This window comes from Rhineura floridana, chromosome 1 (assembly GCF_030035675.1).
Source record: "Rhineura floridana isolate rRhiFlo1 chromosome 1, rRhiFlo1.hap2, whole genome shotgun sequence".
Taxonomy (NCBI): domain Eukaryota; kingdom Metazoa; phylum Chordata; class Lepidosauria; order Squamata; family Rhineuridae; genus Rhineura; species Rhineura floridana.
The window spans coordinates 177,461,440-177,474,497 of record NC_084480.1 but is presented as its reverse complement, the minus strand read 5'-3'; the positions used below and the strand labels follow the sequence as shown (position 1 = coordinate 177,474,497).

Sequence of the window (13,058 nt, the reverse complement as noted above, 5' to 3'; positions counted from 1 at the left end):
CATCCCGCCTGGCCCAGAGCTTCTGCTGGGCGCAGGGCACAGACAAGAGCATCTATGCAAAATCAAAGCAGACCAAAACATACAGGAAAAAATAAGTAACTGGGGATGCCCAGCCCAAAATCTGCTCTGGGCCAGGACAAATCATATACTCCAGAAAAGGGGAGGGTGTCCTCTACGAGATGCCAGTGCATCCCGTCTGGCCCAGAGCTTCTGTTGGGCACCAGGCACAGACGGGTGCATCAACGCAAAATCAAAATGGACAAAAACACATAGAAAAAATAAGTACTGGGGGTACCCACCCCAAAATCTGCTCTGGGACAGCACAAATCATATACCCTAGGAAAGGGAAGGGTGTCCTCTATGAGATGCCACTGCATCCCGCCTTGCCCAGAGCTTCTGCTGGGTGCAGGGCACAGAAGAGGGAATCTATACAAAATCAAAGCAGAAAAAGACATACAGGAAAAATAAGTAATTTGGGGTGCCCACCCCAAAATCTGCTCTGGGCCAGGACAAATCATACACTCCATGAAAGGGGAGGGTTGTGATGCGTCCTTCCCTGGCTCTCCCTGTCAGGTTCCTACCTGCTCGTGGTTACTGCCTGTCTCTAGGCACCACCAGGGACTCCACCAGTCCAGACCGCTCTCTCTTATGATTTCTCTCCCCGCTCTAGCACAGATCTCAACAGATCCCCCTGCTAGGCAACCACCAGTAACGTCCCAATACTAGTATTCCCAGAGACTCTGAATACTGGTATTGTTATTCTCTTCACCGCTGCCACAACATTTCCACATACATTGCATCACTTCTCCCATGAATACACTGCCTTGATCCGTCAGCACTTCATGAGGGAAACCCAGCCTCATAAAGATTTTTAATAAAGCCTCTGCCACTACAGGGGCTTCTACAGATCTCAGTGCTTCTGCGTCTGGGTACCTGGTGGCAAAATCCACCACCACCACTAGATATTTCTTGCCATGCCTTGTGGGTTTGGAAAAAGGGCCCACCAAATCTATTCCCACTCTATAAAAGGGTTGTCCAATTATAGGAAGGGGCTTTAAGGGTGCCTTGGTCTTTACTCCACTCTTTCCCACCTTTTGGCATATTCCACAAGATAGACAATGTTGTTTTACATCCTTGGAGATACTTGGCCAATAATAATGTGCAGCCAATCTCCTCTTGGTCTTTTTTATTCCCAGATGTCCTGCACATGGGACATCGTGGGCTACCTCTAGCAATCTGGTTCTGTATTTGCTAGGTACTATCAATTGCTTCACTGGTTCACATTCATCCTTTCTCTCAGCAGGCATCCACAGTCTATATAAAATCCCATTCTCACACACAACTTGATTCCTCAGTTTGTCAGTGAAAGGAATCTGTTGGGTCAGAGCTTGTTCCTTTATCTGCTTCAGACTTATATCTTGATGCAGCTCTTCCCTGAATTGCTCTGCTTCTTCCCCAGAGACCACTTGATACATTTTGTCTCCTTCAGCAGGCCTGCTAGTGGTTGCTATGGTGACCTGAGGCTGGTTAACAGATTCCACCCTGTTTGTTTCAGCCCCCCTTAATATGGCTTCTTTTTCTCTGCCAATTTGCTGTCTGGTCACTACATAGATCTTTCCTTGGGCGCCCATTACATCCCTTCCCAGTATTACTGGTTCTTGTTGCTGGGCATTAATGCCTACTTTATATCGGCCCTCTCGGCCTCTCCAAGTCATTTCCACCAGGGCCACAGGCAAACTTTCTGGTTGACCCCTCACTCCTTGGATAGTCACAGTTTCCTGAGGTAATATTACCTCAGATTTTATTAAATCTGGCCTCAGTAATGTCTGAGCGACACCAGTATCAAGCAATGCCCAATAATTTGCCCCTTGTACTCTCACTTCCTCTCTCAGACTTGAATCAAGGTCTGTTACTTCTGTCCAGTTTATCTGGCAAAACTGAACCTTTTTCGCTGTTTCTAAAGCCTTGGGCTCTGTTTTCACTGCCCTTGTCTGAGCAGGATTACTAATGGGGTTGGCAACCTCACATTGAAAATGTAGGTGCCCTGGTCTACCACATTTGTAGCATAATTTCTCCTCACTTTTAGGGTACACAGATCCACTCTGGGGTGTCCTGTGTCAGATTTTAATGGAGGACTCACTCGCTGTGGTACCACATCCCTTCTGCCAGCACTATATGGTCTGGGTTTAAACTCTCTTGATGTTTTCCCCACCCAGCCAGTTCTATTGGAGGCGAAGTGATCCGCCAGCTCTGTGGCCTCCTGCACAGATGTAGGGGAACGGTCTTTGACCAGGAGCCTTATTTCTGGTGGTAACTGATGGTATAATTGATCCAGTATCATGAGGCTTTTCACCTCTTCTACTGACTGAGCTTTGGCACTACTCATCCACTTTCCAAATATATCCATCAACTTTGCTCCCAGTTCAACAAAAGACCTCCCTGCTTGGATCTGACAGTTTCTGAATAATTTTCTAAAGTAGTCAGGTCCCAGTCTGAACCTTTTGTATACTGCCTCTTTAAACTCAGCATAGGTGACGGGCTTGTCTGAGGGGAAATATTGGTATACCTCAGCCAATTCCCCTTTAATCAGGTTTGATAAATACTGCATGTATTTATCTTCAGGTAGCCCCCACAACTGAGCTGCCTTTTCAAAGGTACTGAGGTAAATTTGAGGATCTTGACCAGGCTCATAGACAGCAAAGTCCTTTGGAGTAATTTTTATTCTTGCTCCATCTCTGTCCTTTCTTGTTTCATCAGAATGAAACTTCTCTCTTTCAAATTTTAACTTTTCTACTTGTAATTCAGCATCCACTGCTCGTTGTTTCTCCCTCTCCTCAAACCCCATTCTCATTTTCTCAGCTTCCCTCAATCTCTCAGCTTCCAACTCTCGCTGTTTATCTTTTTCCTCAGCCTCCATCCTCAATCTCTCAGCTTCCAACTCTCTCTGCTTGTCTTTTTCCTCAGCCTCCATCCTCAATCTCTCAGCTTCCAACTCTCTCTGTTTTTCCTTCTCTGCACCTTCCATCCTCAACTTCTCTCTCAAGTACTCTATATAAGCGGGATTGCTTAAATATCCTTCTGGGGTCTCTTCTCTGACAGGTTGTTTTTGCTGGGCAGTTGCAAATCCTATAAGTGCTACCCTCAATTCATCTACCCCTTTACCCTCATGAGGTAAATTGAATGTTATGCACTTCTCCACCAGCTCCTCTCTTTTCATTTTTATGTATTCAGCCATGGTGTTTGAGTTCACTCACTCTTTGCCACACACTCTTTGCCAGTCACTCTCACAAGAAATCTTGTTTTGTTATTTCTGTTTGCCACACAACTATTAGGGATTGTCTAGTATTCGTATCTCACTGCTACAGCCAACACCTGTGACGTAGTCTCCTTTGTCACCACGTGTCTTTGGGACTCTCTTTGGTTCGTATCTGGATTCTCTGTTGTTCGTATCCCACTGCTACTGACACCACCTGTGATGCGTCCTTCCCTGGCTCTCCCTGTCAGGTTCCTACCTGCTCGTGGTTACTGCCTGTCTCTAGGCACCACCAGGGACTCCACCAGTCCGGACCGCTCTCTCTTATGGTTTCTCTCCCCGCTCTAGCACAGATCTCAACAGATCCCCCTGCTAGGCGACCACCAGTAACATCCCAATACTAGTATTCCCAGAGACTCTGAATACTGGTATTGTTATTCTCTTCACCGCTGCCACCATTTGTTACAGTTCCCCTTCAGCCTTGGTCATTACCTTACCCTCCCTTCTGGTCTGTGAAACCCCAGCCAAGGATCAGGCCTTTGGTAAACCAAATTAAGTATTTATTACAGATAACAAAGCTAACAAGATTAACAAGATTTCTTCTTAAGGCACATAAGCATATGGTTTTACTCAATACTAATCCGAACTCCACCTCCTTCCTGGTAAACAACTCTCTAAACCCCACCAAGCAATCCACTCTTTCTCTTCTCCCCCCCCCCCGATTCCACTCTCACTCTTCCTTTTATACATTCAGCCATTTTAAACACTCAGCCAATCATCTCGCATTCTACTGCCCATTCACTCCCCCTCCTCTTTCACTCCACTTACCATGTATACTCTAAACAACCAGCACTTACCGTATATACACTAATATATAGGAACATCACAAGGGTGTCCTCTATGAGGTTCCTCTGCATCCCGCCTGGCCCAGAGCTTCTGCTGGGCACAGGGGAAGGATGAGGGCATCTATGCAGACAGAAAGGGTAGAGAATCTTCTTACTCTTACTCATTTCTCAGACCTCTTTCTGAAGTGAAGGGTCAAATCTGTAAAGACATTGGGAGCAGCCACATTAAAAGATAAGGGCAGCGCATTCCAGGCAGAGGGTTGCCAACCTGCTTGGATATGGATGTCTTTGCAGAGGATCCCTAGTCAAGCTTTACCAACAGCACAATCCAAACTATATCTACTCAGAAGTGTCCTGTTGAGTTCTATGGGGGCTTAGTCCCTTAGTACGTGTGTTTAGAATTGCAGCCTTCAGGGGCATCAATCTTTACTCCCGAATGCTCCCATCTAATATCTCCACAACACTAGGCTCCTTTCTTCCTACAGTGGCCTTCTGGTGACTTGCCTGGCCTGAAGGCACTTAAACCCTTCTTGCCGAAAGCAAGTAGGCTAGATTAAATGTTCCCTACCCAGGCTCCATCTTTTAGCTAAGATGTCTAGCTTAATTTCCAGTCAGATTTTTTTAAATTGTATGCTCCAAACAACTGTGATTGATGCTTAATGTATCATGGTTAATGACATCACTTGGGCCCGCCCCATGACATCACTCGGGTCCACCCCTACAATCTCAGGTTTTGGAATGCTTCTGACCTGGCAACTCTAATTACAGAGCCTTCATGCCTGCTGACGGACCTTCCCTGGTACCCTCACACAGTTCTGCTGAGCCGGTTGCATGCAAAGCTAAGCGAAAATGTCACCATTTAAACTTGCAGTCTAAGGGAGATGCTAAGCAGGCAGCCAAGAGGGCATGTCTTAATTGTCTTCAAACCAGCTCTTCCAGCCACCACTCTGGGGCTCCCTCATGAATAAGAACAGGGAACAACATAGAGACATTTTTCAGCATCAAGATGATTTGGGGAATAATGAAATGCTAAGGGATGTATTCTCCCCTCACTCTTCTGAGGAGGAAGATTTTGTGGGGTTACTCAGTCCCGTCATACCCGACCAGCAATCTGTCAGCCTGTCCCAGCAAGGTTGTCCAAAAGAGCAGACCTAATGTTTTTAGCAAGGGTCCTAGGTCTACTAATATCAGCATCTCAAGTGACTCTGTGGGCCAAACATCATGCATGGCCTCTTCAGTGGTGCCTTCTGCCATTTCAACAAGCCAACGCCCTCTGACAGAACGTTCATCTCTGACTCAATCCTACACTGAGGGTGATAATGACCTGGTGGATCCAGGATCAGAACCTTCAGAAGGGTCTTCCTTTCATGGAACCATCCCGGACACCAAGAACTTCAGACACCAGTATCAGTGGATGGAGAGCCCACTGCCTGGGCCACATGGTTCAGGGTTGTTGGTCTCCAGCAAAACAAATGAAAAGCATCAGTTGATTAAAGTTAAGGGCAGCACTTTGCCCTGCAATTGTTTGTTCCTCATCTTACCCTATCCCACATCCTCTTAAGGACTGACAACAATACTGTAAAAGAAAATATCAACCGGGAAGGGGGGACAAGATCTGCAGAACTGCAGACAGAGGCTTCCCTGCTTCTGAATTGGGCAGAGGTTCACCTTCAATCCCTGTCCACTGAACACATCAGTGGGACATCCAGTGTTCAGGCTGATTGGTTGAGTCAGCAACCAGTGAAACCAGGGGAGTGGATGCTTCATCCAAAGATCTTCCTTCAGCTTCAAAATCACTTTGGGAAGCCCCTGATAGACCTCTTTGCATCAGAAAACAACCATCAGCTCAAGAGATTCTTCTTGAGATTCCACTTCTCCAGGTAGGAAGGTCTGAACACTCTCACTGCATCTTAGCCCAGGGGACTGCTTTATGCTTTCCCTCCAATACCCGTCCTACCATAGGTCCTACAAAAAATCAAGGAGGAAAGGGCTTGAGTGATCTTGATAGCCCCTTTCTGGCCTCCATGCCCTTGGCTGTCGGACAGTCTGGCTCTGGCATGGTGACTCCTCCGTGGCACCTTCCACGTCTTCTGGACAAAATCTCTCAAGGCCCTCTACTTCACCCAGACCCAGCCTGGCTCCAACTGTGACAGCCTGAGTATTGAATGGAGATACCTGAGAAGGTTTGGTCTTAACTCTGAGGTCGTTGAAACCATCTTGGCCTCCAGATGCCCATCTACTGTTCGCATTTATGCCTCAACATGGGAAGCATTTTACTCATGGTGCTCCTCCAAGCAACTGTCTGCTTGCAAGGCAAAAATTGTTCATATTCTGGCCTCTCTCCAGGATGGCTTTAAGAAGGGCCTTAGACCTAACACCTTGAAGAGACAAGCTGCAGTACTTTCTTCACTTATTTCAGATCTGGCGTCTGCACCTCTTCTGAAACATTTTCTATGGGGTCACCTTAAAGCAGCCTTTCCCAACCACTGTGCCTCCAGATGTTGTTGGACCACAACTCCCATCAGCCTCAGCCAGCATTGCCAATGGTCAGGAAAGATGGGAATTGTAGTCCAGCAACATCTGGAGGCACACTAGTTGGGAAAGGCTGCCTTAAAGTGTCCACCTACTGTGCATAGATTTCCCTCCTGGGATTTGCATACGGTCCTGCTTGCTTTGCAGAAGCCCCCTTTTGAACTCTTATTCACAATTCCAGTAAGAATACTGCCTTTGAAAGTCATTTTCCTCATGACCATAACATTTGCCTGTAGAGTTTCTGAATTGAATGCCCGTTCAGTGGCCAACACTTGCATTTTTCATAAAGATGGGGTCTTTCTCCGAACAGATCCTTCCTTTATACCTAAAGTGTTGACAAAATTTCAAGAGCAACTTATGCCAATTTTTTGCCCAGCTCCTTCATATCCTTTAGAATGCACTTGGCATTCTTTGGATTTCAGACACGCCTTGAAGGTCTGTATTGCAAGGACTAAGGACATTAGGCTGACACTTTTTTGTATCCTTCCACCCAGCCTCACTGGGACAGAGACTAACCTCTTCCACTGTCTCCAGATGGATTAGAGCATTGCTCTCGCCTATGAGGCTCTAAGACTTCCAGCCCCTGATAGAATTATAGCCCACTCTACGAGAGCTGTGGCCACCTCAGCAGCTCTCTCAATTAATACTTCCATGGAGGAAATTTGCAGGGCGGCAACATGGGCATTCCTAAGTTCTTTTAAAAGTTTTCTTTTAAAATTGATACTTAGGCCTCAGCTGAGGCAGACTTTGGCAGGAGGGTCCTCTAGCAGACCGTTATTGACAAGGGGGCAGCTGCATTTATTTCCCACCCTACATGGGAAGCTTTAGAAAATCCCAATCTGACTAGTTTCTTCCACCAACACAAGAAAGAACCATTGGTCCCTATCTGACTAGTAGTTCTGTATTGCTGGAAAGAAACTCATCAGGCCACACCCTAGTAATGGCTGGCCTCTTAATTATACTGTCAGTCTATAATTTTTACATAAGGGGTTTTCTTCGTATTTTCTTACTAATAAGGAAGTAGGCCTTTTGTCGATAGCTGTTCTCCTTTTCAAATTTGGTAAGGACATAAACTGAAGGAGTGCATTATGGGAGCTGCCTACTTCTTTCAAAGTTGTCTTTCCTGCCTGCGACCACAAGGTGGACCCAAAACCCAATCTGATGAGTTTCTTTCCAGCAATACAGAACTACCATTCAGGTAGAGAACCAACAGTTATTTTCCCATGCTATGGGGGATTCATATTTTTCATTCCTCCTCCACACTTTTTATTTTTTTGGTTAAAACTTGGGGCTATGAACTAATTAAAGTATTCCATTTAGCATTCACGTGAATGTCTTGACAGTATATTTTGAGAATTCTTAATGAACACGCATCTCTGAATAAACCCATTTGAATGTACCTTTTGTACAGTCTCTGTGTTAATTCTCAACAGGCTGTACTCATGATTCTATGATTCATCGTTTGAGTTACGGGTACTGTCTTTAAATACAAGAGCTTCCTGGTAATATTTGTCCTATATTTCTCTCTCTCTCTCTCTCTCTCAAATGACGACTCTATTTAAATGATAACCAAGGGCATTGATATCTGAGATGAATCAACTGGTTAGGTTTGTTCATTATTAGATGAATTTGTTCATTCAAAAATCTCTTATTTGAATTGCTTTAATTTTAAAATACACTGCAGTTACTTTCCCTCTATATTCCACTATTTGAAAGGTGGCATTTTGGAACCTCAGAAGGGAGCCGCAGTTGGAAGATCATTTTCTTTAAGTTGGAGAAATCACCCTGAAGTTGTGGAACCAATGAGGTTTAGGAGCGCTACCACCTCAGGAGTACCAGGAGTTGAGAAAGCAAGGAATATAGTACGTCAGAGAGCAACAGGTTAGGCACAGGCAATTTAATGTCCTCATTATCAATCAGAAATGCAAATGTTAGTGATTTTATTCTCATAATAATTGGAATGAATTTCTGCCCTTTGATATTGAATCCTTTGAGCATGGAATTGCCTTTTAATCATTCTTTTTTTTTTGCAATGCCCTTGTCCAGTCCCACGTATGAAAATGTATGTGCATGGTCTTGATGCAGAACCTTCTAGAGGTCTGACAGCCCCCTCCCCCTTACCTAATTGCTATTTGGCACTCTGTACATGATCTAAGGACCATGTGAGTGTTTACTGGCCCAGTTCTCTCTGCCATGGGTGAGGTACTAGACCTTTGCTGCTGAGTTCACAGAGGAAATTAAACATCCTTTTTATTTTGGGGTTACACTTGCTTAATTATCTAGACTTTTATCAGTCAGTCTGTAAATTCAGACGTTACTTCTGGTGGGGGTTCTCATACACAAAATGCATATGGTACAACAGATTCTTCAATTATAAAGTGGCAGAAAACGGTTATTATGTCTTCAGATGGACTGAGGTGAGATTCACACTTCTATGTCTAAAAGAAATTGGATCATCATGCACATGAAGCTTTGCCTATAATCCATCTTGTAGTTGCAGCACAAATCTTGCTTTTGCAAGCAAACAAAGCAGATGTTGGCCCTCCAGATGTTGTTGGACATCTATCATGTCTGGCAATTGACCATGATGGCTGGGGCTCATTGGTGCTGAAGCCCAACAACAAATGGAGGGCCACAGGTTTCCCATCCCTTGCCTGCTATAGAGGGAAGACCATATGCTCAGTGGTAGACCATATGCTTTGCATGCAAAAGGTTCCAGGTTCAGTCCCTGACATCTCTAGGCAAGGTTGGGAGAAACACCTGTCTGAATCCTTGGAATATTGCTGCCAGTCAGTGCAGGAAGTACTGAGCTAGATGGACCAATAGTGTGACGCAGTATAAGGCAGCTTCCTGTTCCTCTAAAATGCCATGGACAAACTTCCATGTAAACCTATATATCTATTTACCCTATGATAAGATTGCATACCTTTTATTTTATTATTGTAGTACAGAATCCTTCTAGAGCAGAAATGAATATAGTTAACTCACTAGTCATCACCATGTTAATGATGCTTGTTACTGGGACAGTGTAAAGAGCTGGTATAGTGCAGTGTAAATAACTAAGGATTGGATCCTGAGATCCCATGAATGAAGTTCCACTCATGGAAGTGGGGCAGAGGTATTTTTGTGATTCCCCCTGAAAATCTGTTCGGGAGGGTTGGAAAACTCTTCAGTACAGGGTGGGAGGTGGCATAGGAGGCTGCAGGTGATTGCTTCCATTTCCTCTTCCATGAGATGCAGCCTTTCCAGCCCTTCCATTTGCTGTGAATGGCTACTCTGGATTCAAGCCTAAGAATACACGCTGCAGCCCCTATGTAATCTTACTTCAACCAAGAACTCATGAGCGGTTTACTGTTTCAGTCTTTTTCAGATATCTAACCTATATGTATATGTTACACTGTGTATATGTAACGTATGTATATATACACTGAATTTTTATCAAACCGGAATTTCTTTAAGAACATGCAATGTTGTTTCTTTTTTTAAAAAAATCAAAAATATACACAATATTAGAGATGAACCTGTGAGCTGCTGAACCCTAAGATACCTAAATAGTTTCTTTTTGCAATTTGGAAAACTAAAAGAAAAGTTGAAAATAGAAATCATCAATGTGGGCTTAGAAGCAGTATGTACATGCTAGCATTAGCACACAGAAATATATATTTTTAGAAGAGAAGCTCTGAAAATAGAAGATTTGCATGCATTGAAATAAGCTTGTAAACTCTTTTGCATGTTCGTTCCTTGTGTGTGTTTTCAAACATTTTTCCATTTCCTTCATTTGGTGAAGGAATCTGAGGCAAATTGGACCCAGATTACCAGGGATGGTCCTGATTTTCTGATACCAATCCTTGGTAAATCATTCTCGTAAGCTTGTAGGGATGAGTTTAAAATTTTGTCATTGTACACACTGATCTAGAATGGTTACTCTTGAAGATCAGGGGTATTTCCCCCACATTTTTAGTACATCTTTAACCTTCACTCTTATCTGCTTTTCCTGCTATTTCCTTTTCACCTCAACACTGCTTCCTCATCAGTTTCTGGACTGGATATCTCAGGGGTAACCAATGTGATGCCCTCCAAATGCTGTTGTACTACAATTCCCATCATTCCGACAGGGCAGGCATTTTGGGGTGGGCTAGCTGGGTAGTTGCCAAGGGTGCCAGACTGAGTTGAGGGGGGGGGCAAGCTGAGCTCAGTGGCTTTGTTTTTTTAATATACTGCCCACAATGAGCTAGGGTGGCAAACAGCAAGTGTCTGCAACCTTTTTTCAAGGTTCTACAGGGTGTTTGGGTACTAATTACAAAAATGACCTTCCTTCAATTAGCTTTAAAGTATGTTTCTTTTTAATTTTCACTTTGATGTCATTTGTTCTAAGTAACAATCAGTGAAACACAGTTTTATTTTGAGGCAAGGTTACTGAGCACTTAGCACTATATAAGGAATAATAAAATAAAGAGGTCAGCTGGATGCCTTTTGTATTTATAACTTTTCTTTATTATTTTTAAAGATAAAAATAATGGATATTCTAAAATAAAGAATGTTGACCAAAAGATAGGAACTGCTACAAAACAAAAAATATTAAAAGTAAAACCTGTGATTGTTCTGATGTATTGCATAGGGGTTTGGAATTTGGAGGAGGTATTCAGGAGAAGTAAAAATGTAGCACATCAATAATCTTGCTTGTTCCCAGGACCAGGAAAAGCTACAAACAAGAATTCCCATGTGTCATCCATATATGTAATAATTGTCATATGTAGCCCCCAAATTTGTACTCACATGCATGGGTGCTTAATGGAGGCAGCAGCAGCGCCCCCGATATCACACTTGTACCAGGCCCCATAAATCTCTGGGTAGCCCTACAAAACTAGCTACAAAGGCACTCCTTGCCCAGGTAGCTATTTATCCTAGGGCTGGTCCTGACACCTGACCATTGACCATGCTGTCTGGGGCTGATGGGAATTGTAGTCCAACAACATTTGGATAAGACCATGTTGGCTATCGCTGGGATATCTTGCTTTCAACTAGCTTTGCTTGCCTCACTGCCCTGAGTATGTTGCTTGCTTGCTCACCTGAACCACCTAGATTGTTTTACTTGAACTCTTTCTCAAGAAAGCTCTAGCATAACTTGTATCAAGTTGTATTTCCACCTTTATCTGGCTGGGGTCCTATACCTCTACCAACTGCATGACAGGCAAAGCACTCAAGAGGACATGCTTTCCATCAATGCATCTCCATACTAGGAAACATTTTGGCTATTATATTTCTGCTTGTCATGCAGCTACTCAGTACAAATCTTTCTGCCTGCACAAGCCCTACTTCAGAAGACAGAGGAAGAAATTTTCCTATTACTGTTCTTTATTTGAAAAAGGAACTTGCATTTAAGTTGTTAATATAATTAAATCTGAACATAAATGGACAAAAATGAGAATGTTAATTAAGGTTTCAATTTTAGATTTGCTTACTTTGCTATAAATGCTATTTACACCAGTGGAGCTTCTGGATAAATATTTAGTTACAGACCATTAATGTAAAATAGAAGGATTTCTTTTTTTGTTTAGTTCTAATATGAAAGACTGAATCCACTTTGTCCTTCTTCCCTCATTTATTTATTTATTGTTCTCACAGTTATATGCACTTGTTGCCATCTTCCTACAGAATCTGCATAGTCCTAGGTGATGGTATAGCCCATTTGCTCCAGAGTAACCAAGCATGTGGGCAAAGGCTATGCTTCTAATAGTTGTAGCAGACCTAAATGAAGTGCACCAAGGAGAAACAAGGTTAATGAATATTTCTTGCAAGTAAACCATTTATTACAACTAGCGAACTTCTTTTAAAAAAAATTATCTAGAATAATTCAAGCTCTAGAACTACTACAGGAAATAGCTACTTTTTTAAAAAAAAGGCAGTTTACTAAGCATCTTCAGTGAACAATGTGTACTTTTGTAGATTAGTGATTAGATAGAAAAATACTATCATGTGTGCATGGGAATTCACATTTAAGAAATTTCTCACTTGCTTTCCTCTTTTTCTTTAAATGCAATATCCTACTAAATGAAGTATTTTGTTACTGTTTTGACTTGACTTTTGTCACCTTATTTCTCCCTGGAAGCTAAGCGAAGCCAGTCTATCAGCAATTGTGCTCATCTTTGTGAGGCTTTGCCAGCCACTAACAGTGTACCTCTTCTTCTTCATACTGTGAGCTCTCTCTTACCTGGTATCTCTTATACTTCTTACTCTCACACACTTTCAGGTATGATATTTAAAGCTGTTTCTTTTCTGACTATACTGTATTTGTGTTGCCATGTGTCATACACACAACATTCTGAACACTGATATTTTTGTAGTAGTGTATTGTAGATGAAAACAGTAATGTGTTGTATCAAAGTTCTACCCAAAAAGCAAGCATCTATCTCCTAAAGCTCCAATTT

The 13,058-nt window shown here is 43.0% G+C and overlaps 1 protein-coding gene across 5 annotated transcripts in view; it reads left to right on the top strand.

Annotated features, from left to right (window-relative positions):
- The window catches only part of RALGAPA2 (Ral GTPase activating protein catalytic subunit alpha 2), a 299,150-nt gene that overhangs the window by 77,462 nt on the left and 208,630 nt on the right, over positions 1–13,058 (top strand). For 4 of the 5 annotated variants that reach the window (XM_061587904.1, XM_061587913.1, XM_061587933.1 and 1 more), the window contains exon 16: positions 8,347–8,511. The exons of the other annotated variant lie outside the window; for it this stretch is intronic. In XM_061587904.1, the coding sequence (XP_061443888.1) occupies positions 8,347–8,511 (165 nt within the window). The remainder of the gene's footprint in view (positions 1–8,346; positions 8,512–13,058) is intronic. 5 annotated transcript variants of the gene reach the window in all.